The sequence below is a fragment of the Vicugna pacos genome, chromosome 31 (genome assembly GCF_048564905.1).
Source record: "Vicugna pacos chromosome 31, VicPac4, whole genome shotgun sequence".
In the NCBI taxonomy this organism is placed as follows: Eukaryota; Metazoa; Chordata; class Mammalia; order Artiodactyla; family Camelidae; genus Vicugna; species Vicugna pacos.
Window position 1 is genome coordinate 52,501 of NC_133017.1, and position 27,500 is coordinate 80,000.

At 54.7% G+C, this 27,500-nt stretch overlaps 1 protein-coding gene and 1 non-coding gene across 2 annotated transcripts; one reads left to right on the forward strand and one right to left on the reverse strand.

The window, feature by feature from the left end:
• The first annotated feature begins 19,251 nt into the window (after positions 1-19,251).
• Positions 19,252-19,360, forward strand: LOC140690796 (U6 spliceosomal RNA). Its single transcript, XR_012066124.1, has one exon. It is a non-coding gene; the product is annotated as a U6 spliceosomal RNA (small nuclear RNA).
• Positions 19,361-21,660: 2,300 nt separating this feature from the next.
• Positions 21,661-23,498, reverse strand: LOC140690685 (uncharacterized). The gene is made up of 2 exons (XM_072952583.1): positions 23,242-23,498; positions 21,661-22,977 (listed from the first exon to the last, which is right to left on the reverse strand). The coding sequence occupies exon 2, from the start codon at positions 22,819-22,821 to the stop codon at positions 21,790-21,792; it is 1,032 nt and encodes a 343-aa protein (XP_072808684.1). The 5' UTR covers positions 22,822-22,977; positions 23,242-23,498; the 3' UTR covers positions 21,661-21,789.
• Between the last annotated feature and the right edge of the window lie 4,002 nt (positions 23,499-27,500).

A 27,500-nucleotide genomic window follows, 5' to 3' on the forward strand; every position in this document is an offset into this window, starting at 1 on the left:
GGTCTCACCGCCACAGGCCCTCCGGCACGGGGGCGGTCCCGCGGCACCCACGGCGCCGACTGGCAACTCTCTCTCCTCGGCACCCCCACGGCACCCCTCACGGGGGCTCAGGGCCACCCTCGCCCGACACCGCAGAGCCTCAGAACGGCCCACCGCAAGGCTCTCCCGCCGCACGGGCCGGCGCTGCCCTGCCCCGACGCACACCCAAAACAAAACGTTCGTGCCGTGCCGAAGCACCCCGCCTCCACCCCCCCGTCGGGTCCGACGACGCCTCACCCGGGGCCGCCTCCAGGGGAGGGACAGCACCCACACGCGGTGAGGCCACGTACTGGTCCCAGGACGGGGGGGTGGGTCGGTGGTGGAAAAGCTCGGCGCGGGTGGCCATCGGTCCGGGCAGGGGAGGGCCGGCGACGACGAGGAGGGGCCGCTCGCGCACAAGAGCGACGGCCGCAGGGGTCGGGGGTGTGGGCGGGCACCAGCCCCGGGAAGGGGAAATCCCGAGACACGACCGGGCCGCCGGGGAAACAAGCGCAGGATCCCACCACCCCCACACGTGGGGGCGGCCCCGCGACGCCCAGGACGCCGGCCGGCCTCAGCCAACCCTCGGCGGTTCCTCCCACACCCCGGCCCCGCCGCCGGGACTCGCGCGCAGCAGGCTAACCCCCACTCCAGAGGGTAGCCCCTTCCGCTCGCTCACTCGTCCGTCTGTCTGTCCGGTCTGTCCGTCCACCACCCACATCATCCTGCTTCGTCTGGCTCGCCCCCAGGCCTCGCGGCCCGGGGAAACGCTCCCGAGCGAGGCGGCCCGACCCGTAGCCCACGCACCGCCACCGGTGGCTGCGGCTCGGGACCGGAACAGGTGGGGTGGCTCCTCGCGGCGGGGAGACAACGGGGGGCAAAGTCGGGGTGGACCGCCTTGCCCCTCCCCCCACGGCACGCACCGGGGAGGCAAAGCCCGCGCGCACGCACGCGCGCTCGCACGGCCCCGCGCCAGACGCCGGGCCCGGCCCGGCCCGGCAGAACCCTCCCCCGACTCGGAGGGGGGAGGCGCGGGCCACAGCAGGCAAAGAGCAGCACACGGCCCCGCCGCGGGGCCGGCGCAACCCACACGCCAAAGCGGCGGGGCCCTGCCCACACGCTGCGGCAGTCGCTCCCCGTGGCGACTGCACGCTCTGGATGGAGGAGCGGCGGCTGGGGGTTGTCCGGTACCCCCCAAGGCTCCCCTCTCAGATCGCTAGAGAAGGCTTTCTCACCGAGGGCGCATCGCCCCCTACCCAGCGGGGGCCCCCTTCAGGCCTACGGAAGTCCACCGAGGCGGACGTCAGCGCTCGGCTGGGCAGGAGGGGCCTGCGGTAGGGGTAAGCAGCGGGCCGAAAAGCGAGCGTTCGCGGTCGGGGCCGGGGAAAGCCCGTGCCGCCTCGCGAGGAGACGCACCCAAGGCCGCGTGGGGACGAGACAGGCGCCCGCCCCCACCGGCACATCACCCGGCCCCACCACGTCCGCTCCCACGCCCGGGCGCGAGCCCCGCAGAGGGGGGGACCCACCCGGCGTGCGCCCGGCCACGTCAGTCCCCCCCGTACAGGGTGAGGACGACGACCAGGAGGCGGCCCCGGCCCCAACCGAGGGTGGGGAGCGGGGCCACGCCTCGCTTACCGTCTCGACCCCTCCCCCACTGCTCAAGAGAGTGGCTCGGGACACACGACCACCGCAGGGGTTACCCGAGAGGACACGCTGGGGACGGGAAGCGATGCCACCGCTCGGCCTCGGGCACCTGAGGGACAACCTGGAGCGCTCCAGGGGCACCACAGAGGGCCAAGGCGAGACACGCTCGCACCCCGGCGAGGGGATACGTGGCGTGGCGGCGGGGGCAGCCCTCCCCCACCGCGGGGGAGGGCCGCTCGCGAGACAAGACGCCGAGCAGGCGAGGAGGCGAGAGGTGTCTGCCGCGTCACAAGACCCCGGCCCCGCCGACACCACGAGGCACGGGAGACCGAGGTCGGGCCGGAGTCCGCACCCCTTCCTTGCCCCCGCCACCCACGGGCGGTGGAGGAGAGGCGAGGGGCCCGCAGGCAGAACGAGAAGAGAGGCCACGTTCACCATGAACGTCCCGTCCCTCGTCTGGCGCGGCTTAGGCCCGGCCCGGGAGAGCATGACGTCACCACATCGGTCAGGTGAGCGAGCGAGCGAGCGAGCCATGGGGCAGGGAAGCCCCAGAGCCAGAAGGGAGGGCCCGGCGAGGACAACCACCAGAGGGGGGCCTGCTTCAGCCTCGCCAGGCGCCACCCACTCCTCGTTCCTCTACGAGGAGAGTGGCCAACGACCCCAGGCGGAGAATGCCTGACACGCGGCACGGAGCCTGGGAGGGTGGGGTCGTGCCGGCCACCACCGGGTGCCTGCGGCAGGGAGCGCACGGGGTAAAAGACCCACGCCGCCACCTCACCCCACCGCCCTCGGGCCACCAGAGACCGGAGGCGGCACCACGGGCCACGTCAGCCGGACGCACACACGAGAGCCGGCGCGCAGGCCCGAGCGGGCGGCTCAAGTGTCAGAAGCAGAGTCAGCTTCTACCAGGCCAGGGCTCACGCAGAGACAAAGCCCAAGAGCCCCACACGCGTCCGGAGACCCAACACTCGGTGACAGACACCGAGAAAGACCGTGTCAGCACCTATCTGCTGGCAGAAAATGCCCAACACGAAAGGAAAAATGACAGCGCCCGGAAACGGGTCGGGTCCACGATTTGCAGGGGGGGCCCCGGGACCTCGGTCCGGCCACCTGCCCCCAGCCCTACCCCCATAAATGGCAGCCCCGAAGCTCTCGGGGGCCATCTGATCGACCGGGGGGGGGAGGGGGAGGGGGAGGGGTTGAGGAGGCGCAGTGGGAATGGGAAGGGACGAGAGGGAGACGGGATCGGGCCGGGGACGCCCTGCCCGTTTCTCGCCCGCGTGGCCGGGGACTCGGGGAGATGCCACAGAGGCGCCTCCGAGGAGAGGGCCCCCCACGAGGGACCGCTCCCGAGCACCGGGCCGGGGAAAGCCTGCCTCCCCCACATCCCTCGCAGGACGCCCCCGTGCCGGTCCCCGAGTCCGGATGAAGTCTCGGTCCCTCAAATGCCACCGGAACCCACGCGGGCAGGCTTACGGGCCGGGGGGCGCCCTCCCTGGCCTCCCGCGCCAACAGGGGCCGGCCCAGCCACGTCTCCGGGTCCATCGGGACTCAGAAAACATTTCATCCAAGGAGGCGCCTCCGACGACCGGGAACCCCAGCGCGCCCGTCCCCGGCCTCACCGCACTGGGCCCGGGCCGCTCCTCGCCTCGGGAGCAGTCGTCCAAGGGACACAGACGAGGGCCGGACCACCTAGCCGCCGGCGGCCCGGGCGCGGGACACCCCGTCCCTTTCCCCCGCGGCGGCACGGCGCAGGCCGTGTCCGATCGGCTCGGGTCGGTCCCCGCGGCTGCAGGGGCACAGGCGGATGCTGGTCGACCAGGCCAGGCCACACGGCTTCCCCCTACACACGAGATCCCGGGAGCGCGGCGACAGTCACCCCCTCATCAGCCTGCGAGTCCAATCTGCGCCGAGAGCAGGACGCGCCCGCGGCTCAGCGCCACGGGGACTGTCACCGCCGGTGTCGCCAGCCTCCCCGAAGTCTGCCTCGGGCCCCGCCGCCGAGCCCCATCCCTTGCCGAGGTCGCCGACGCTCGGGAGAAGAGGGACGATCTCAAGAGCGGCAGCCAGATGGCGCCCGACAGCCGTCGCCAACGTCCCCGGAACCGATCCCGACCGCCGGCCGCCCAAACGCCCGAGACCGTCCCGGGCTGAGGCGCCGGGCGGCCGGCCGGCGCGACCCCGTGGCGTCCGCCTCGGAGCCCGCTCACCCTCGTCACGGCACGGCACGGCACGGCGGCATGAGGCGACGCGACGCGACGCGACGCGACCCACCCCGGCAGCAGATCAGGGCGGGGAGGACGGAGGGAGCCGGGGTTTGGCAAGACACGGCCGGCCGGGCGGGCGGCTGCCGCGAAGGGGACGCGCTCCCCACGCGATTCCCCGGGCGGGGGAGATCACACGGACACGCCGGCGGGTGGCCCAGAGCGACCAGGACGAGATCCCGGGTTCCCGGCGGCGGGGGGGGGGGGGTGGGAAGGGGAGGAGGGAAACAGGGAGGGAAGGCGGGGGCTGGCAAACCGAAACCAGGCGAGCGCTCCGAGAACAACGCAGGAATCGGCTTTGGAGTCCGTCCTCTCGAATGCAGGAGGTCTTTTGAAAGCAGACAGGCAAAGCCCAGAAGCTAGAAAAGAAAGGATGAAGACCGTCAACCCCATCGAAGTGGAAAGAAAAATCGATCTTGGCACAGATCGCGACAAAGCCCAAAGACAACAAATGGGCGCGTGGGGAAAACGCACTCGCGGTCGGTCGTGAGAACACGGACGTCAGCACGGCTGACCACAACCACAGGGAGGAGGAGGAAAAACAAAAAAATGCGGGCGGCGGTTGGGGGGGGGGGCGAGTCGATAGCCACCCGCTCGGTAAATCGAGGTTCAGTGCATCTACACAGAACAACACTGTGCATGGGCATCCGCGTGTCTGTGTGTGCATGTGTGCCCGTGTCTGTGTCTGTGTGTGTGTGTCGGTGTGTGTGTTTGACACACAGTCACACGTGGACAAGGAAACTGTAGCCCCATGTGGAAAAAAAAAAAAAACATGAAAACAAACGACAAAACCCACCACCAAAGGGAAATCAAGTTGTAGAACTTACTCTGGGGTTTTAACAAAAAACAACAACAACAACAAACAAACAAACAAACAAACAAAAATGTAGAAAAAGCACCACCACAGCCCATCAGGGGTTCCTCTCCTAAACAGTCCAAGAACTCGGTCAACTCCACCTCCTAGAAGCCAACAAACCAATGATGAAACACGGGCAGGAGACCCAAACTGACTTTTTCAGTTTAAAAGAAAAAAAAAATTATTTTGTATCCAAATGGGGAAGGGGCGGGGGCGGGGGAGGATGGTGTGTAGAACTCAGCGGCAGAGTGCCTGTCCAGCACGCGCAAGGTCCAGGGTTCGATCTTCAGGACCTCCGTTCAAGTAAATAAGGAAGTCGGTGAGTCAGGCAATCACTAAGTCAGGCAACAAACCAGCAAAAGAAACGAATTACCTCCCCTCCCCGAATAAGCAAACAACAACCAAAAACAACAACAGCAACAAGAACAACAACAACAACAAAAAGCCTAAATAAATAAATACATGTAAATAAGTAAGCAAGTAAATACATAAATAAGTAAACAAAAACAATTAAAAAAGGGGGAAAACGCACGCATTTCTGTTTTTAAGAGATATCCAGACAGGCCCAGAACCTGGAATCACGACAGCAAGTTCCAAAAACAAGCAGAAAGTGCCTGCTTCTGACGGAACATGTGATAGAGACCACCGTTCGATGGGGCCGGGTGGGCGGGCTGGCGGGCGGACACAGAGCTATGGACTCATACCTGACAGAATCCGCTCTCCGACAGAAGACAGAAGGCAACACGGAACAGGGGTTGGCGGTGGGGGCGAGGGGGAGAGGGCAAAACGGAGGTGGAGGAAAGCCATTAGGGAATACAGGACAGAAGTCCCTCAAAACATCCCACAGGAAACTCCTGGAAGACCCGGCAGTTCCACTAAGGGCCCGCGGATGGACGAATGGACAGTGTCACGTGGTCTGGAGAGACCTACACCTTGAGGGGATGATGTTAACCAAGTGACCTAAGTCCAAGAGGGATGTTGTCACTTCGAGGCAGAATCCCCAAGACAATACGCAGGAACATATGCAAGGAAGCTGAAACAGGCTCATGGATACCAAGAAGGAACAATGAGTGCAATGGGTGAGGGAGAGGAATAAGTACAAGCTTCCAGTTATCTCCAATTATTAAATACATTAATCACGGGTTGTCATGGACAGCAGGGCGAGTCGAGTCAATCCATACTATTGTCATGACGCTGTCCGGTGACGGATCCGTAACCAGACTCATCGCGGTGATCATCGTGGAACATGGAAGAATCCCGAATCGCTATGTTGGACACGTGAAAACTGACATCCTATTGTCAGGTCAATTATGAGAGAGAGTAGGGGAGAGAGAGAGAGAGAGAGAGAGAGAGAGAGAGAGAGAGAGAGAGAGAGAGAGAGAGAGAGAGGAGGGAGGGAGGGAGGGAGGGAGGGAGGGAGAGAGAGAGAGAGAGAGAGAGAAAATTCTCACTGTCTTCCCAAAAAAAAAAAAAGAGTTCAAAAAGAGTTCAGTGAGATAAAGAGTGGATGTAGGTGAGGGCAATAGGTGGAGGAGCTGAAAACCACGACGGCGACACATGTGCAGCATCCCACACGGTGGCAGTGTGGTCCTATGCATGCTCAGCCGTCTCCTAGCCACCTCCAAGTTGACATCCAGGGTCATCCTTTTAGGTTTCGTGGCTGCACTTTCGTCTGTCTCGGGCAATACTCTCTCTTGATTTTCCATGGGGGAAGGGAGGTGGGGTGGCCGGGCGGGCCACACCACGACACACCGCGTCGCGCGTGACCTGGATAACAGATACACACCCGTCCACCACCCACGGGCTCCGAAATCTGTCACTGGTCACGACGCACACTTCCTCGGTCCTTTACGGAGCGATGGCGGACCGAACAGGCAGCGGCCAACTTTGCCGTGCACACAATGACACTTCATCCCTCGTGGAAACAAACTGATGACGAGACAGCATGGTCAGGGGGCGGGTGTCCTTTCAGGAAGACACAGTCATTGAAAGTCCTGCGCACGGGAACTGGGCCAAGGGAGATCTCCATCACCCTACCCAACCCCGATCCAAATTCTCATTCGGGCAGCTAAGGGTCAAGGTCAAAGTTTCTTTCTTCCCGGGGCGGGGGCGGGGGGGGATCCTTTTGGGCCTCGATGGTTGTTCAGCTGGAGAGATCACCCTTGGGCTGCACATACATTTCGGGGTGGTCCATAGGGCTCCACGACAGTCCCGCCACCAGGCAGATGGTTCCACCTGATGAAACCGGTCTGGTCTTTCGTTCCAGGAAGACAAAGGTCCGTGGCCGAAGCCAACGAGAAACCCCGGGTGTGAGTCCGGAGCGCCACCACTCTGGAAGATGTCAAGGCGTCGGGCTCGAAGAGGCTCGGGCGGCCTGAAAAACGCATGCGGGTTCAGGTCCACTTTCCAAGCGGCCTCCACAGCAATGGGCAGGAGGAGGGTCTCGAGAGGGGACACGGCAGTGATCTCTCTCCAGCAGATGTCCAGCTGCTCAGTCCGGCTCGGCGGGGCTTCAGGGAAAGGGCGGCTTTGGTTCTCGAGGATGCCAAGTCCAAAGCGGGAGAACCATGGGCAACGGGAGTCGGAAGAGCGTTGGCCAACTATCGGAGAAAACTCGAAGCACGCGTGACGTGGCCCAGCGTATCAGTGGAAGGCAGGGCGGGGTGGGGAGGGGGAGGGTGGCGGGAAGCACGCAAAGATGATGACACAGAACCGCATTCTCATCTCTATCACGCTGTACGAGAGTTTCCACTGAGACATGCTCCCCTTCCCCTGGTCTCTCCAAGGACGCGCATTTCTACCAAAAATCACCCCCATTCAGACTTGTCAGCTGGCCAGATCAGCATGCTTCCACGAAATTCGGCCTGAAGATGGACAGAAGTCCATTAAGCATAGCCATCGCCCCTAGAGGCTCTCGGACACCCGCTCTGCTGGAACGTTTCCTAAGGACGGCAGACGAAGATGGTCTCCACATGCTTTCCAGGAGACGTTCCTCAGAACGAGACCGTGACTATTCCGGAGACCGTGACTATTCCGAAGCAAGCCCGAATCGGTCACAGCAAATGTTCACGAGGAAGTCACGGTGAACCGTCTGGGACACAAGTGTTTCCCAACCGGTCCACGTACGGACACGATTTGGTCCTAGCCAGAAACAGACACTTTCTCCTCACAGCATCCTTTTGTTTTGTTTTGTTTTGTTTTGTTTTATTTTATTTTATTTTATTTTATTTTATTTTATTTTATTTTATTTTACTTGTATGTATATATGTATGTATGCACATACGTATCTATGTACGTATGTACGTACGTACGTATGTAAGTAAGTAAGTATGTGTGTATTCCGGTCTGTCTGTCTGTCTGTCTGTCTGTCGGTCCATCCGTCCTCCGAAGGTATACCAGTCATGTCGGCCAACACACTGACAGATCTCGAGTCTTTCCTATCAGAAGGATATCAAAGCACGTCCCCTTCGACTCATGGAGCCAGGAACGAACGCTTCCGTATCTCATCTTCTTTGGAAACGATCTAAACATTCCAGGGACGTCGCCAGACGCTCCAGTTGCAAGGGACCAAAAACTACGTGGAGGAGGCACCAATTTTTCAGAGACGGGCCGCCTCCCCCCTCCCCCAACACACACACTACCCCCCAGGACTGCTTGGGATGTGAACACTTCCTGAGACTTGAGACCGAGCCAGCCATCGCTCCCAGACTCTTTATTTTATTTTATTTTATTTTATTTTATTTTATTTTATTTTATTTTATTTTATTTTATTTTTCTGGCTGACACATTTCATGACAGAGGTAACCCACAGGAACTTCAAGGATTCGGGGTAAACCTAGGGAGGCAAAAAGTTTCACCTCGAACGCTGCTCATCACAATCAAGACATGGCTCTTTTCACGAGACCAATCCCTTGACATTTGGTTTTCTGGATGGAAGGATCTGTCCCAGATCATGTCAACCTGAAGGAAAACATTTGGGTTCCTTCCTGTTCGCATTCCCTGCCTGCATGTTCCCTTGAAAACCAGTTCCATAGAGCTCTTTCGTGAATGAACTCTGGCAAGTGTATATGGAGGGAGAAACACGTCAGGCCTACAAGCCGGGGACGTACACACGTGCCTACATGCATACATGGGACTGGGCCCTTTCCAGATCCTTGGATGGCAGTACCATAGAAATGAGGATGGCTTCCACAAGACTCTCAGGCAAGCCAAGCTCTGTTGCGAAAGCGATAGCTTGTGCACAAAGGAGAAGGTGGCATGACGGGAGGGGGGGAAGGGGAGCACCAGCTCCCTGAGCAGCAGGGGCCACTTGCTTTTCTACCTAAAGGAAGGGCTTTGTCTCAGGATCACTGATCACTTCCACAAATCATCCAATATCTTGGCTCGGCCGCAGGCGCCTCCAGGGTGCAGAGCCATCGCCCCAGGCTCTGTGGGGAATAGAGAAGACTTCCGTGAGGGGAAAGAAATGCATGAGAATTTTCTGCAAGAAAGCTCAGGAACACATAATGTGAACATGGAGAGTTGAGCTTCCTGTCTTGTGACAACTAGGTCTGCTGGGTCATGTCACAGAGAGCAAGCGAATCCTTTATTCCCCTGAGCCTTTTTCTTTCTCTTTCTCTTTCTTTGTTCTTTTTTCCCTTTAGAGTGTGTGTGTGTGTGTGTGTGTGTGTGTGCGCGCGCGCGCGCGCGCGCGCGTGTGTGTGTGTGTCTGTCTGTCTGTGTGTGTCTGTGTATGTCTCTGAAACTCAGGTAATGCCCTGTCTCATACAGACGAGACCAGCAGATCGACATGACCAGAGACTTTGTAGCTTTCATTTAAAAACTATAGGTCACTCATGAGTCGGGTAGGACGGGTGCTGCGTCCAGCGCAGTTCGGGACCGTGTCTGAGGACGGGCGACGCAAGAATTAAGAAACAAAGAGACAAAGTAAAGAGCAAAAATGGGACCAGGGGACTCAAGGTCTCGTGGATCTAGAGTGCCAAAAGCCTGGTCGACAGCCTGTTTATTGGGAGTCTACGGCTCAGGGGGGGAAAAAAAAAAAAGATATGCGATCAAAGAGGTGGGGCTTTAGATATTTCATACCAGAAGCACGAAGTTCTGCTTGCTGGCTAACTGATTCATTTCAGGCCTAACCCTTCCAGGAACAATCACCCTCCTCCGGGGATGCAAAATTTCTAAGCGTATATCCTGTGATTGCCTCTGGGACATCTCGAGATAGCAAATATTTCCCCGGGGTTAAACCGCATGCTTTCCTGCCAGAACCAAGTTCTGTTAATGGCTGATCTGGCTTCCCATGACCGTCCATTGTTTTACCCTAAGGAAATATCTGCCATCCTTTGTGCCCTCACGGTCAATCTCAGGATTGCCCCTCACACAATTTCTTTAGCATCATGCATGTTCTAGGTCATCTACTGTGTAAAACATGAAAACAAAGCAAGCGTGTGCATTTTTAAGCAAGTTAAGTGTGAATGTAAGATTTTAAGCTCATGGAAATGTTGGTGCAGCTTGGTTTCTAGTTGCTTGTTTTCCAGCAGCTTGTTTCCCAGCAGACGCGTAGGACACTAGAGAACCCACTCACTTAGAAAGAACCGATGGGACGGGTAAGGTTTTTCGGCTCGGAGGGTGAAAGCTTTTAAACTCTGCGTGGAAAAAAAGACGTTTCAGATGTATATTTCTCCTTAAGAAGGCTGCGAATTAGAGTTTCGACGAGGGAGCCCTCGCAGCAGTGTGCACGTTTAAAAAGGCCTCCGCGTGCCCCCCCCCCCCCTTTTTTTGTTTCTTCCATTTGGTTTCAGGTTCTACCTGATTCAGCCCCCTGGCCTCAGTCTCAGGCCATTGTGAGCTATGTAGACGTTTCTGACGTTGTCGAGACGGACAAGATAAGGACGGTTCCCCCAGAGAACAGGGCCGCTGCTTCTATGAGATCAAAAAGCTGACCTGCTCATCCAGCTCTATGTTTAGGAATTTGCTCCTTTCTGGGAAAGCGTAGAGCTCTGCGGTAGAGTGCGTGCTCAGCATGCACAAGGCCTTGGGCTCAGTCCCCACTACCACCACTGAAAACGTAGAATAAATCTAAATAATTACTTAAAACGTAGATAAAGACACCTAACGACCCGTCCCCCCTCCAAAAAGATAAAAACTTTTTGTTAAAAAAAAATTTGTTTTTTAAATTAAAAAGACAGGAGGAGGAAGAGGACGAGGACGAGGATGAGGAGGAGAAATTAGCTTCTTTCCAACAAGGAGATTTCCAGGTCAAATGGAGAGCCAAATATTTCTATGTTCTAAGACTTCAGCTTTCCACGTATCCTGGTGTCAAAACGTCTGCACGGGTAAAGATTGTTCATCATTCTGTGCCTATGCACTTCCTGCATTTTGGAGTGTTCATCTGTCCTTTCTCTTAGGAATAGATGATCATCATAAACAGCAGTTCTGTTGATTAAACCCCCTTTTAAAATATCGTTGTTTCATGTTCACTAAAGTTACCTAATAATCACTTCACAATCTATGGAAGTCAAATCATTGTGCTGTACACCTGAAACTGATAGAGGGCTGTATGTCAAACCTATATCAATAAAACTGAAAAAAGAAAAGAAGAAGAAGAAGAAAAGAAAAGTCGGCTCGGGGCATCCGATAAAGGCCCTCTTTCTGAGCGCACAAGTCAACCTCGGGCCGATTCACCCTGACCCTGAAGAAGGGCAAAAATCACCCTCCACTCTATCTCCCGTTAGGTCCCGGACACTAGCCAGAGTTCCCCCTCCCTCAACCCCCACCCCGTTCTTGCGTCACACTGTGTGGGCTCAGGCACACAACCTATCGGTTTCCTTGAGCGTGTGGAATGAATATCGCCCGAAGGGAATTTCCTCTGTTGTCGTTTAAATAAGCTGACGTGTTAATCAGTGCTACGGAGGGACACATTCCCTTTGACCTGATCAACCAGAATGACATCCCAGGACCCAGGAATGTACAATATCATGGATTGGAAAGTATCTTAGAATTCAGAAATCATGGTGATGTGGGTCTGATGACCTAGCTGGCTCCATACAAACCAAGAGATGAAGGTGCCCAACGTTTTCACTCGATGCTGCCTAAGTTCTTGACAGTCACTTTAAAAAAGGAAAAGGAAAATTTGGATGGCACGCTTAGTTTTGATAATGCCCTCTGACTGCATGGTGAAACGCAAGGAAAAGCCGTGACGCTCGCCCACGGTATAGAGAGAAACGCAGAACCGTGTTTCTGGTAGCCTTCTTCACCGCTGCGCCAAGGCGGGAGCGACGGCTACCTCATGCAAAGGAGGAGAGGACGGGTTTCTCGGCCCCGTCACACAATGCCAGGCAGAAGAAACCTTCTCTGATGAGACATAAGCGTGTCAAAGCGCATCCCTGCGTCGAAGGCTTCGGTTTCCCGGGGAAGGGGGTCGAGCCGAGGGACCCAGGACCCCACGTCAGTCAGTCAGTCTTTCACTGGATTCACTGGCCTCGCTCTTACCCCTCAGCAATGGCCGCTCAGATTGCTCACGGGGGTCTTTACCTTCTGGCTTTAGGAAGGACTTTAAACTTCGGCTGAGGGGCAGACACCCAGAAGGGTTCTTTCAGTTCACCCCATCTTAGGGAATGCCATACCCAACACGTTGGTTTTCATCCCATCGTGGGCCTACCTACCGGAGAGTTTTGCTGCTTAAAAGTCCCCTGTGCTCCACCTATTCATCAACAACCCCCCCCGCCACAACACACACACACACACACACACACACACACACACACGCACGCGCGCACACTCACACACACACACACACACACACACACACACACACACACACACACAGAGAGAGAGAGAGAGAGAGAGAGAGAGAGAGAGAGAGAGAGAGAAAGAGAGAGAGAGAGACACAACCTTCACCCCCGCACACACACAACCCCACTCATCTTTTCACCCTCTCTGGGCTTTTGCCCTTTTGAGAATGAACGTCATCCAGAGCCGGTACCCTACAGGATGCCACCTTTTCAGATTGGCTCCTTTCAGGGAGTCATGTGCACGCAGAAACTGCCCCGCCTGTCTCCCACAGGTCTCTCGGCTCCACGGGCCCCTGGTTTCCTTTTTAGAGCCAAATCACATGCCGTGGCACGGACCTAGCCCGGGCTACGTGTCCCTTCACCTCTTGAAGGACGCGTCTGTCTCGGTCGCCTCCACGGTTCCGGCGGTGATGAAGCAAGCCCCTCCACCCCCCACCCCCACCCCGCCCGCCATCCAGGTCCGTCCGTCCGCGTTCAGGTTTCCGCGTGGACGGAGCCCCGAGGGCTAGGCCTCAGGGTGAGGGTGGTATGGCGGGTGGCGGGTGGCACACTGAAGGGTCCGAAATCCGGAGGATGCCGGCAAGGAAGGTCGCCAGGTCAAAGCCTTCCTTCCCTCCCTCCGTCTCCTTAGGGTGGATGGCTGGGCCCATGAATTCAGAGAGGACACGAGACACATGGTGTGAACCGAGATTCCCAAGCCAGGAGACCTGGTGGAGGGTAAAGAAACGAGCTTATTGGGGGGGGGGGGCCGGGGGGGGATGGGGGGGTTCTTAGGACTGCAGCCCAGGAGACACAGATGCAAGAAAGAAGCACTGGAAGTGTGTGTCACCAGACTACCCCACGGGGCAAGTGGAGAAGGGGAAACGAAAGAAAACACCACAAGAGCAAGGCGGGAACTTTGAAACGACAAGGCTGCAGCTAGCAGCTGCTGGCAGATTTGTTTTTGAAACCGGTTGGTGGCGCCCTTGAGCTTGATACAGTTCTGACCACTCATGCCCCCCCTCCCCCCATGGATGCCGGTGTCGGGACCCAGGGGAGGCCACCCCAAACATGTATGTGCCTCCGTGGCACACGGATAGGTTAGAAATGAGAGTGACCGAAGAAGCCGAGGGGCCGGCCAGCAGACGCAAGAGGGACCGGACCCTCAGACTCTTCTTTCTGTCTCCCTGAAAGCGGGAAATCAATCACTTCCGTGGAGGGTGCCCTCCCTGCATCTGGACTTAGGAAATCACCCTGATCTCCCACTGAGAGCCTTCAGGCCCCGGAAGCCTAGAGAAAACCAACCAACCTCGTGACTTCTTTCAGGGGCTTCCCCCCCAAAACCCAAACTCCGTCTCGATTCTTCACAGACGGGTCACCCAAAACCAAAGTCTCTCAGCCCGGTCCATTTCGCACAAAGGGCTGATTTCTTGTCCTAAAACGGAGAAAAGCTGCCTGCTTCGGGGACACATGAGTGCTTGAATGAAAGACAGGAGGTTCCCTGTCGCTCCTGCTCAACGATCCGTCTGGGGTCCATTTTTGGATCAGTCCAGCCCAGAGGACTCAAGATGTGTAGAGGGAGGGGACAACGTGCCCCTCCCCGAAACAAGACTATGTCTGTAACCAAGTTCCTCCCACTGGCCGTCCAGCTCCATTTTGGATGACTGAATCCTGGTTCACCTCATTTGGCTGTTTTGTTTTGTTTCGTTGTGTTTGTTCTTGTTTTTGTTTTTTGATTAATAGACTTTATTTCCTAGAGCAGTTTCAGGCTCACAGCAGAATTGAGCAGAAAATACAGAGAGTTCTCACACAGCCCTCCCCACCCACACATATATCCTCCCCTCCCCTCAACATCCCTCATCAGTGTGGCCTATTTGGTCAAACTGATGGTCCGACATGGACACGCTATTATCAATCAAAGTCCATAGTTTACATGACGGTTCACTCTTGATGTCGTACGTTCTATGGGTTTTGACAAATGCATAATGACATGTAGCCACCACTATGGTATCCGACGGAATAATTTCATCGCCTTAAAAAAATCCCACACGCTGTATCTGTTCATTCCTCCTTCCCTCCCTCTCCCCAAACCCCTGGATACCACGATCTTTTTATTGTTTCTAGAGCTTTGCCTTTTCCAGGATGTCCTTTGGTTGGAATTGTCCAGTTGGTAACATTTTCAGACCGGTTTCTTTGATTTAGTAAGATGTCTTCTAAGTTTCTTCCATGTCTTTCATGGCTTGATAGCTAATTTCCTTGTCTTTCTTTCTTTTTTATTCATGTATTTATTTTTTAATTTTTTACTGCACACATATTTTTTAATTTACATATACGTACTGTTCATTGTTTCCAGGAAGGTTTAGCGCTTTAGCTTTTTAAACTTACATAGTTATCAAAGGAATAAAGCCAACCGCAAAATAAGGATGAATTCAAAAAGATACACACACCCTGCTATTAACAGCAACATCATTTATAATGGCCAAGATACGGAAGCATCCTAAGTGCACATCAATATTTGAATAGATAAAAAGAGGGGACACACACACACACACACACACACACACACACACACATATACACACACGGAATGGAATACAATTCACCCGTAAGAAAGAAGGATATTTTGCCATTTGTGGCCTTTCCTTTCCTTTTTTTTTTTTTTTTTTTCCCCTCCTCCACTTTAAAAACCAGAATTTTATAACTGGGATAAACACTTCCATTGCGTCAAAAACAGTAAAATGCCTAGAAATAAACTTAATCGAGGAGGTTACCTATACTCCAGAATCTGAAATGACACAAAGAAATGGAAAGCTGTCTTGTGCTCTTGCATTGGCAGAATCAATACTATCAAAATGGCCACACTACCCAAAGCAATCCGCAGGTTCCGTGCAACCCCTGTCAAAATACTCACGACATTCCTCACAGAACTAGAACAAACAATTTCAAAATGTATAAGGAACAATGGAAGACCCTAAACAGGCAAAGCCATCTTTTGTAGGTCTCCTCTCTCTCTCTCTCTCCCTCTCTCTCTCTCTCTTTCTCTCTCTCTCCCCACTCCCTCCCTCCCTTTCTCTGTCATGTTTTTGTTCTCTTTTCTTAGGGTTTGATGACTTGAGACGATCCTTTAACATTCCTTGTAAAGCCGGCTTGATGGTGCTGAAATCTTGTAGCTTTCGTTTATCTGTGAAGCTTTTGATTTCTCCCTCAAATCTGAACGAGAGCCTTGCTGAGTAGAGTATTCTTGGCTGTCACTTTTCCCCTTTCATCACTTTAAATATGTTGTGCCACCCACTTCTGGCCTGTAGAGTTTCTGCTGAAAAATCAGCTGATAACCTTACGGGAGTTCCCTTGTATGTTATTTGTTGCTTTTCTCTCGCTCATTTTAATATTTTCTCCTTACCCTTAATTTTGGTCAATTTGATGATGATGTGTCTCGGTGTGTTCCCGTATGGTACTCTCGGCACTTCCACCTCATTTGGTTATTTAAAGGATCTTCAGTCTGTTCAATTCATAGGAGAGAACTTCCACACGTATTTCTTCTCAGTTTTATGAAACAAAGAAGGACCCAGAAAACTGGCAAAACATAAATGCTCTTCTATTGGGTTGAGCAAAGACAGGCCCTGGCCGGGGAGGGGGGGGGGGTGTAGATGTATGTTATGTCCTGATTCCAGGAAGGAAAGGGGCCAGGGTCAGCGTGCCCTTCTTTCTGGGGTATCTGTCTGTTCGCTTTTGGTGTTCGGCTGGTTTGGTTATTTCGGCTTTCTGTTTGGTTCCTTTCACAGATCCAGTGGCTCAAAGCAGCATTCTGATTTTCTTTTCTCCTGGGGTTTGGTTTTTGATAGGTAGAGGGACAGGGCCCACGCAGGGGTGGGGGTGGGGGTGGGGGTCACTGCGGCAGAGAAAGGGAGGCGGCTATGGTGAAATCATCGAGCTGAGGGGATTTCTACGAGAGGGACTCTCCGAAGTGAATGGGGTCCAAGGAGATCATCAGGGTTTCTGTGTGCTCGGTTGGTTTTGTTCGTGCGTGTGTTTGTTTTTTCTGGACGAGGCCAAAGAACTCCTCGGGTGGAGGTGCGTGTCCGAAGGGTCTGACAGGATGGGAGGATGCGGGGCGAGTCAGTCCATGTGCCCAGAAAGAGAGAGAACCTGTCATAGCTGAGACTCAGGCCTTTTTTGGACCTAGGCCCAGAGAGCAGTTCGGCTCCGAGCATTCACGGAGAAGTTCGTCGCCACCTCAGTCGTGTCCCCCACCCCCGCCCTCCCCCACGCCTCGGCCCCCAGTGAAGGAGGAATCATGAAGTGGCCGCACTTAGGCTAAGCCAATTTTGGGCTTTATGCTTACTGCTTGCTTTTAGAACGATCAGCAAACTCGACTGACCAGACACCGCTCCCAGCCCCAGGCCCACTGTTCAAAGCAGCTAAAGTTGTCGATTCTAACTGTTTGATTGGACCTTCCTCTGATCGTTCAAATTGACAATCATGTTTGACGTCTGAGTCTTTCCCCAGGAAGGGAGTCACGGGAGGATAAGCTCAGGAGAACGACCAGCCCCCTCCCACCCCCCCACCCCGAGTTCCTCCGTGGCGCTGGTGCCGCCGGGTGAGTCTGACCAGAGAAAGAAGGTCACGGGCTGATGACCTACTAGACCACCAGGAGGTCCCATGTTACCAGACACTCATCCAGATTTAGGAGGAAGTTTTATCAGAGACCCTTGTTGATCATGAGCACCTTTTATGCTCCCGCCTGTTGTGATTCCCTTTCATGCTCCAACCTGTTCGTCCACAGAAGCATGAAACCCCAACCCCAAGACGGGTTCACAGTTTGGAAGGCACTACTAGCCTGCTGTGAGTCCCCTTTGCCCAGCAAAGCAATCAAGCTGCCTCTTTTCTTCTAAACTCTAAGACCCTGTCTCTGGGTTATTTGGCTCGTCAGGGACGGGGTTGGGGGGGGCGATCTTTCGGCAACACCCGCACAAGTTTCCCTGAGTGGCAGGAACCAGCGTGGCCCTCAGGCCTCAGCCCCGCAGGCAGGCAGGCAGGCAGGCAGGCAGGCAGAGCTGGAGCGACCGTTGGTCCCGCCCCCGCCCGCGCACCCCCCCCCCGCCCCCCGCCGCTGCTTCCGCCGCCGCCGCCGCCGCCGCCGCCACTGCCGCCGCCGCCCAGGCCTCCTCCACCGATCGGTCCCAAATCGGGTCCTAAATCGACTGGACTGTCTCCTGGAAGCGGGGGCGGGGACGTCAGGAGGATCCATTCGGCAGGGCCTCGTTCAATCGCTTCATTCAAATGCAGAAAGCTCTGTGCTCAGGTCAGAGCCTTTGACTTGGCCTCCGGCTCCTCTCCGTTGAACGGCTTTTGTTTTTTGGTTTCAATTTCCCCACCCTTAGGCCACCCCGTCCCAACTGCACGGAGGGAGGCGGGAGGGAGGGGGAGAATCTCGCCTGGTCTCAGGCCAAAGGAGTCCCCTCCTTTTCCTAACCTGGGTAAACCCCACTAAACCGTTTGAGAATCATGGAAGGGCATGGAAGCAGACCTCTGACTTGATAGATTCCTCTGGGATGGGAGACTTTAAAAAAAAAAAAAATTCTTTTTCCCCTGCTTCCAGGGAGGCAGAAAGGAGGGACAGAGTGTTCCTCTTGCCTCGGGCAGTTCTTTCTTTGTTTGTTTCTTTCTTTTGTTAAATCATGCTTTTTTTTTTTTTTCCTTCCTTTTTTTTCCTTCCAGTTTTATTGAGACAGAGTTGACATACAGCAGTGTATACTTTGGGGGGCGGGCGGGGAGAGGAATTCGATTTTATGCATTTATTTTTGACCGGAGGTACTGGGGATTTAACCCAAGACCTTGTGCTTGCTTGCTAAGCACACACTCTACCACTGACCTATACCCTCCCCCTTGGCCACTTGTGAAGTCCCTTTCATTCAGCATAATCCATCGGGCACATTTTGGGGCAGCCTACTCTGGACCCCAACATTTCCCTATTCTGTAACTTCCCTGGAAGTTTTACACATTAAAAGCTGGGCTGTTGACTGTGCGTGTGCGTGTGCGTGTGCGTCCGTGCGTGCGTGCGTGCGGTCTGGGGGCAGGAGGGAGGGAATGGTTTCCTAGGGGGCCTGCGTTTCATGGACCCAGTTTCTTAGTTCTGAGAACAGGTCTGTTCAAGGAAACTGTTGCCGTTGTAGTATCTCGTCTCAGGAGGCGGTGGTGTCGATGGGCTTCTGAAGCTAGGCCTAGGGAGCAAGCAGTCAGGTATCGCCTAAGAGGCACTTGTGTGGACAACCAAAGTACAGCACAAAGGTGAATCGTCGGAGCAGATGAGAAACCAGATTCAGGGCCGGGAGTAGGGGGTCAGTCTGGTAGGAGATTTCCACACATCGGGGTCATCGAAACGGCTCGAGCAGTTTGAAATGCCTCTGATGATGTCCTGGGGTGTTCGGCTCAACTCTCTGAGCGGCTCCCCCGAAAACAGGCCCGAGGATGGTTTCCACAGGAGCTGTTGTGGCCATTTCTCTGACGTTTACCTCCCGTTGTCCAGCTTCAGTCTGCAAGGCTTCAGGAGACGGAGCGTTTTCGTACTCAATGATGCCAAGGCAAAAGGGTGAGAGAAAATGGGAAACATTCGTGGAGAGGGTCCTAGGCAGATAGTGGAGGCAACTAGAAGACCTTCAGTCTCCGGGCTGGCTTTCAGGTTGAGACAAAAACCCTAAGGAAAGCACTTGCTGCCACAGGACATAGACTAACATGGGAACCATCCAGAGAAGATCAGCACGGCCCCTGAACGTGGACGACACACGCCCATGCGTGAAGCGTTCCATAGTTTTAGTGAAGTCAGTCACCCAGGGAAAGACAGATATCCTATGCCATCACTTCTAGGTGGGATCTGAAAGTAAGTCAAGACACCCATCCATACATAAATAACTCCATTTTAAAAAGACTCCAAGGAACCTATTTACAAAACAGAAACAGACTGGACTCGCAGACATGGAAAAGAAACCGATGGTTAACACAGGGGACAGGGTAGGGTGGAGGAACGGGGTAAGGCGGAGGGATAAATCAGGAGTTTGGGATTAGCAGATATAAACCACCCTATACAAACTAGGTACACAAGTAGGTCCTACTGTCTAGCACAGGGAACTATGTTCAATAGCTTGTAATAACCTATCCTGAAAAAGTATACGTGTGTGTGTGTGTGTGTGTGTGTGTGTGTGTGTGTGTGTGTGTGTGAATAAGTGAATCACTATGCCGTACGTCATAAATGAACACAACATTGTAAGTCAACTATACTTCCATTGACAGAGAGTTCCTACAATAAGCAGGCAGACAGACCGACAGACCGTCAGACAGACAGACAGGCAGGCAGACAGACACACACACACACACACACACACACACACACACACACACACACACACACACTGTCTGTCTGTCTGTCTGTCTGTCTGTCTGTCTCTCTCTCTCTCTCTCTCTCTTTCTCTGTCTGTCTGTCTATCTGTCTGTCTCTCTTCTAAGGGTGGAGAAGAGTTTGCTGAGCTATTTCGGGGGCCCTCTCATCCTAGTTCCTATCTCCAAGTTGGTTCAAAGTCCAAAAGGCCGTCAAGCACTTAGTCAGATAGGTCCCTCGAAGAATACCTCCCACATCACGATGACAGACTTCTTAGGCCAGCCGAGAAGGTCCTTCAGTTCTGTGCCCATCTTGGCTCTAAGTTGATGTCAGTCCTCCAGGATCCAAGAAAGCCACGTTGGAAAACAAGTGGTGATTTTGATGGGACAGAAGATCAGTCATTTGGGGGGCGAAGGGTGGGGTAGGGAGAGATACCAGCCTGTCTGTCTGTCTGTTTTCATCCAGTGTGGGAGCCTTCCCAAAGAGATAACTCGAGAAGAGAGAAACGGGGAGTTGACAAAGAACACGTGCGGTGGCGTGCCCTCCCCCCACCCCAGGAGAAGGCCAAGCCAGAAGTCCCTCCGGATGGCGGGCTCTGGACTCCGGCTTCCAGGGGAAGCGATATTTTTTCCTCCCCATTTCAGGCCCGGAAGAAGAGGGAGAGGCAGAGTGTCCTTCTCGGGCATCCGTTGTTTCTGAAGCACGCTTGTTGCCGAAAGATCGGCCCCCGTCCCCGATGAGCCCAAGAATCCAGAGACAAGGTCTTGGAGCTTAGAAGAAAAGAGGTCATTTTATCGCTCTGCCGGGCAAAGGGGATTCACAGCAGGCTAGCGTCTTCAAAACTGTGTACCCACCTTGGGGATGGAGTGGGTGGGGTGGTTCTAGAGCCATAGCTCAAACAATCAAGCATCGATCACCATCCACAGAATCGTTTTCTCATCAGAAGACTCAGCATGGTGTCACGATGCCTCCCAGGTGACCCATTCTATAGAGGCTGGCGGTTAGATCTCATTATCTCATAAGCACTCAAGGTGTGGCCTTCTTGGTCACTCAGGCTATTTTGTCAGGTCAGTAGTCCCGTGACCGACCTTCTCCTCGGAGAAGGACTCAGAGACCCAGCACGATGATGACTTGCAATGACTGAAATACAGTAGAAACAGTAAGATCGATAGCTTCCAGTTTCAACAACGGGCCTGGAACCGTGAGCAGCAACCGGTCAGTCAGAAGAGTCGACCGTTTTAAGGGCGAGCATAAGAAACCGAATGACACCCCCCCCCCCCAAGCAAATGAATGAATGAATGAATGACCTAATGATCCTCCCCTCCTCTCCCCCCCCCCGCCCAAAAACGAAGCAATCCGTTAGCCTAATTCCGGCCATTTTATTCATCCTCCTTCACCCTGAAGCCCCAGTCAGCCACGTGCCACAGTGGTCTGTTTTCCGGTTTCCTCCACCACCCCAACCCCCACCAACGACCACCCCGCCAACATCCCCCCATGCCCAACCACCGCCCCAAGCGCGGGACTGGACGGGGGTGCTGGGGGCTGAGGGGGCGGCGATGGCGGCTTGAGGTGAGGGTGGGGAGTGTTCCGCCCAGATCGTATAGGAAGCTCAAACACAGCTGCAGTACGAGACGAGATGGTAGATTTCTGTGAGTCCTCCCTCCTCTTAAAATCCTTCCTAAGGAGGAGACAGACAGAAAGAGAAACATCACCCTCACTCCCAACGCCTCCTGTGCCCTCGTTGCACCCCAAAACAACAACAAGAAAAACAAAAACAAACACAACCACAAATAACTCGCTATCCCTGGGGAAGAAGGTTTCGATGGCATGGGGATATCATTCTAAACTTCATTCCCTCTTCATCACATTTCATGGAAACCGATTGCAATCTATGAGGCCCTGTGAAGGTAGGGGTTGGGGGGTAGGGAGGAGGGAGGGAAGGGAAGGGGGGAGAGAGAGAGAGAGAGAGAGAGAGAGAGAGAGCGCAGAGGAGAGGAGGGATAAAAGGGGAGAGGACAGGAAAGGAGAGGAGGGAAAAGAGGGGAGGGAAGGGGAAGCGAGAGGAGGCGAGGGGAGAGGAGAGGAGTGGAGGAGAGGGGAGAAGAGAGGAGCGGAGGGGTGAGGGGGGAAGGGAGGGGAGAACAGGGAAGAGGAGAGGAGGGGAGAGGAGAGGAAAGAGAGACAAGGGAGACAGACAGAAAGGCACACACACACACACACACACACACACACACACACACACACACACACACAGAATAGCGAAATGGAGAGAGAGACAGAGAGAGACAGACAGACAGACAGACACGGATCTAGGTCCGGGAGACTACACATGGGTATTCTTCTGAGTGATTTTATGTGTTTTCTCAATCGCCACCTATGGAGATAAAAGTCGCTCCCATAAGATGAAGGGAGTCCTTCTGCCACCGCCCCCGGCCCCGCCCTCCAGCACCGCTTGTGTTTGTCAGGGATTCCAAGCCAAAGCACGTGGAGGAGTGGGAGAGCTTCCTGGCGGCCCAAGGGGGAGGAAAGTCCGGCAGCATGAGAGAGGTAGTTGGCACGGGGAAGCTGGAGGCAGGCTGACGAGAAGATGGGTGAGGGGGCAGGGAGGAGGGTTTCCCAAGTTGGAGAGCCAAGACGAGGGAGGGGAGCCGTCGGTGGTCGCGTTCTGACCCCGACCCCGACCCAGACTGGAGCGGATCCCTGAAAGGAGGCGGTTCGGGCTCTCCTGCCGAGAACGCCCCTCTCTTCCTCTTTGTGCAGAAACACCTTCCGCGGACCGAGAAAGTCTATCCCGAGACCCTCGTCGGAAGAGTCCTTTCCAGACCCATCACGATCCTCCTGGGCCAAGGGGTCCAGGGGATGGGGCGGGGCCTCCATTCGATCCGTCTTCCGTCCGTCCATCCATCCGCAAGATCTTGAATATCCATGTAGGATTCCGGATGGTAGCAGTTTTCCAGGATCCTCCAGATCCTTGTAAGACCTCTCCTGGCAGATTCGACCCCTAGGTCGTACCGCGCAGCACAGGGCACTAGATTCAGTCCCTCGGGACGAGGGTTCCTGAAAAAGACCAGGAAAAAGAAGAACACAATCACTATGGTGTGCACCAGCCAGAAACCAGCACAACCTCGTCACTCTAACAGACTTGCCAAAGGCGGGGTGGGGAGAGAAAGTCATAGGATGGCTACCATCCCTCCCACCCCCACCCCACACGCCAAGCCCCCCAGCCCATCGTCATCCCTGCTCCCCCTCCTCCTCCCCCTCCCCTCCATCGACGCCCGCCTCCCGCTTGTACCCCACTCCTCCGAACCCAGCACCACCCACCTCGGCCTGGACGTGCTCGGCTCGGCTCGGCTCGGCTCGGCCCGGCCCGGCCCGGCCCGGCCCGGCCGTCCGGCCGACTTCTTCGCAGTGTCTAAAATAGCGCCCGGCCGACAGGCAGGTGGCACACGGCACCCGGCAGGGGAGCGAGCGGGACGGTTCGGGATCTCTGGGCGGCGGGGACACGCGGCCGGACAACCAGGAGCACGGACGGCCTGGCGTGCGTTTCTCCGCTCGGGGGGCCTCGACCAGGGACTGTGGTACGGGGAACGGGGACACACACACACACACACACACACACACACACACACACACACACACCCCTTCACCCCCACCCCCACCCCCACCTCCACCTCTGACAGCTTTCATTTGTTTTCGGCCGACCGTCCCTCGATGAGGTACAAGTGCCGGGGCTGGGGCTGGGGCTGGGGCTGGGGGGGTGGAGTTCCTCCCTCCACAACGACCCCACACGGGCTCTGTTCCAGTCACCCGAGTCCTCTTCCAAGTGAGACCACAGGCCTCCATCACCCGGCGTGAGCACTCGGGGGAAAAAGTCACCATCCTCATCGCTCCGCTCCACCTCTACACGTGAAGAACAGTTCCCAGCCCACGCCACTCAACCCCACCCCACGCCCCGATGCCACCCACCGCAGTGGAGAGAAACGAGACGAATCCACAGACGTCCATCCATCCGATGAAGAAACGGACGGCCCCATTCCAAGGAAGCATAGATATCTAGTCAGGAGATTCATCGAGTACTATGGAGGCGGTGGGAAAGGGGGGGGGGTGTTGCGGTGGGGAGGGCCTAGAGATCCAGCAGTACAGCCCGTGCTTAGCATGCAAAAAATAAAGGCCCAGGGTTCAATCCCCAGCACCTACTCTTCAAAAATAACCCGCGGAGAAGCAAGACGGCGGAGTAGAAGGACACTCGTAGCTCACCCTCTCCCACAAATACACCAAAACTCACATCGACGGACCCACTTGGCCAATCAGAGCACCTGCGGAACTCCGACAGAACACCGCCCTCTTCGAAAGACAAAGACGCCCAAAATCTGGTAGGAGAAAAGGAGAAAAGAAAGAGTAAAAAGCAAAACAGTGCGGGAGGGACCGGTCCCGCGGGGAGGGAGCGGCAGAGGAGGAATAGGGCTCGTTCGCCAAAACTGCCCCTCTCCAACGGAGAGGCCGACGGGACGGAGGGGGCGCCCCCGAGCCTCAGATCTACCCAGAGCACCCCTTGACCGACCGACCCAAGTGAAACGGGCACAGAGGGTCCCCGCGACACCCAGCCCGAGTCGCAGGCCGGCAGCCAGGGGCCGGGACAGGCCGCACGAGCCGGGCGGAGGACCGGGGCGGCGGCCGGGAGGGGATACAGAGCAGAACAACCCGCCCCCCCCATACATGACGGGAAAAGAAAGGCAAAGCAACACGGCCGGTGTGCCCTGGGGGGAGGGGCGCCGTAGCCTCCGTCTCCTCAGATCCGCGGCGCCATCACCGGCGCTTCTCGCGAGAAGAGAGGCGGGACGCAGCCACAGCCGCCATAGCCTCTGGCGTGCAGCATGCGGGCGGGGGCGGGGCCGAGACTCGAATCCGCACCCGGGGGCTCCGCAGCCTTCTAGGCAGGACTGAGATTCGTTTACAGCCCGAGGCAGATAGGATATTTCTGCCCCGGTACCTCAGAGAACTCGCGCCACCATGACTAAGAAGGAGCCGAGTTTTGGGACGCAGCTAGGGGCGGGGCGGTTCCACGGTCTTCCCCGAGCCCACCTACGGAGAGGAGCGCCGCCGACCCGAGTCGGAGCACACAGCCGCACGGAGCAGCGGAACGACCGGGGCCGGGAGAGGGCGGGCGGCCAGCCAGCCACCCTCCTTCCCGGGAGGAACGCAGCATCCGACCGCGGTGCCGGGAACACGTCCCCCCCCCCCTTTTTTTTTTTCCTTTTCCTTTCTCTTTTTTAATCTCTCTTCTATCGGTTTTACCTTCTGTTACCTTTTTAACCTTGACTTTTGAACAGTCGTCTACGTTGACGGTTTTAATCCCTTTTAAATGTTTCCTTGAAAATCTTTTTATTATTATTATTTTTAAACATCCACCCCCTTTCCTTTTTCTCTTCTCTTGGTTTAGATCTCCTGTTATTGATTATTTACAGGTTTCAGATATCGTTTCTCGATCTTTTTTCTCCTTTTTATTAAGGTTATTAAAAGACGTCTCAACTCGATCGCTCTTCTGCTTCCACTTACTCTTCTATTATTGATTACACAGTGTCTTCAAACCTTTTCTTTCTCCCTCCTTTTCAAATCCTGTGTTTTATCTCTTGTTAAAGTCTGTTCTATTTCCGATTACCTTTTAAAAATTTACTTTTGAAACAATTGTGCTTTATTTTCTGATCTTTTCTATTTTTTAAAGGCTTTTAGAAGACGTCTCACCTCGATCGCTCTTCTGCTTCCACTTGCTCTTCTATTATTGCTTGTACACTCTTTTCAAACCTTTTTTTCCTCCATTCTTTTAAAATCCGGCTCCCCCACCCCCCTCCCCCTCCCACCGTCTCTGTCTCTGTCTCTCTCTCTCCCCCTATCCCCCTCTCCGTCTCCCTCTATCTCCCTCTCCCTCTCCCTCCCTCCCTCTCTCTCTCTCTCTCTCTCTCTCTCTCTCCCTCTCCCTCTCCCTCTCCCTCTCCCTCTCCCTCTCCCTCTCCCCCCCTTTTAAAGTTTTATTCCTGTATAGGCTTTAGATAAATACCTAAACTCCTTAAGGACCACAATAGATAACTGATACTCCTTAAGCCACAGTGCCAGAGAGATAGGAGCAGCATGAGGAAGCAGAGGAACCACTCCCAATGAAAAGAGCCAGAGAAATTCCCTGAAAGCACGATCCACAAAATAGACACGGATGGCCTGCTAGATCAAGATTTCAAAAAAGGAGAGATCCAAGTACCGAAGGAACTCCAAGTGATAGTGTTTAGATGTATACTGTACGTCAAAAACGAAATCGAAGCTCTAAAGAAGAGTCAAGGAGAACTGGTCAGCTCACTGGCTGACATGAGAAGTGGTCTAAAGGCTGTCCAAAGGAGGCTAGATCACACCGAGGAGCGAATAAGTGGCCCAGAAGACAGGACAACAGAAAGAACCCAATCAGAACAGCTGAGAGAAAAACAAATAAAGAACAACGAAAACAATCTCAGGGACCTACGGGACCATCGAAAGCGTGCCCATCTACGCACAATAGGGGTTCCAGAAGGGGAAGGAAGAAGCAAGGGGGTCGAAAAGGTATTTGAAGAAAGCATGACTGAAAATTTCCCAGCTCTAAAGAAGGAATCCGATATCCAAGTCCAGGAGGCTCAGAGGGTGCCAAACAGGGAGAACTCAAACAGACCCACACCGAGACCTATCCTAATCCAGATGGTCAGAGTCAAGGAGAAAGCAATGATCCTAAATGCCTTTAGGCAAGAGAAAAACAAAGAGTGAGTTCCAAGGGAACCCCCATAAGGCTCTCAGCGGATTTCTCTCCACAAACACGTCAGGCCAGAAGGGAGTGGCAAGATCTATTGAAATTCCTGAATGAAACACAAAACAAAACAAAACAAAACAAAACAATGCAGCCTAGGATACTCTATCCAGCAAAGCTATCCTTTAGAATAGAAGGAGAGGTAAAGAACTTCACAGACAAGCAAAAACTAAAAGAGTTTTGCAACACTCAACCCATGCGAAAAGAAACATCCACAGGTCTACTCTAAATAGAGAAGAAGCAGGACGGTACAAACATGAGACACTCATCCCCGGAAAGGTGATCACTCCCGTTCATTCCAAACAGAATAAACACAAAATTGTAAAAGAAGACATCTAAACCATCAGGAGTGACAGAGGGAAGCAAGAAAATATAGAGACTTTTATTTTTCCCCCTTCTCCTTCCTTTCTTTCTCTTTGAAACGTTTTGTTCTCGGTAGGATGGGCTTGAGATTCTATTACTATCTGTTTCGTACAAACAGTTATAGTCCTAGGTGAACAGATTTCCAAAAGAAAAACGAACGAACGAACGAACGAACGAACGAACGAACTAACAAAACAGAAACAGACCGACAGATTACAAACTTGAGGTTGTCAGGGGTAAGGGCGGTGGGACGGGACTGGGATCTCCACATGTAGAATAGATAAACACGATGGTACCGTGGAACACGGGGAAGAAAAGTTTAAAAAAAAAAAATCAAATAAGCCAAATGACGCCTACCCGCCCGAAGAAAGAAAAGTCCATAGACACGGACGCGCAT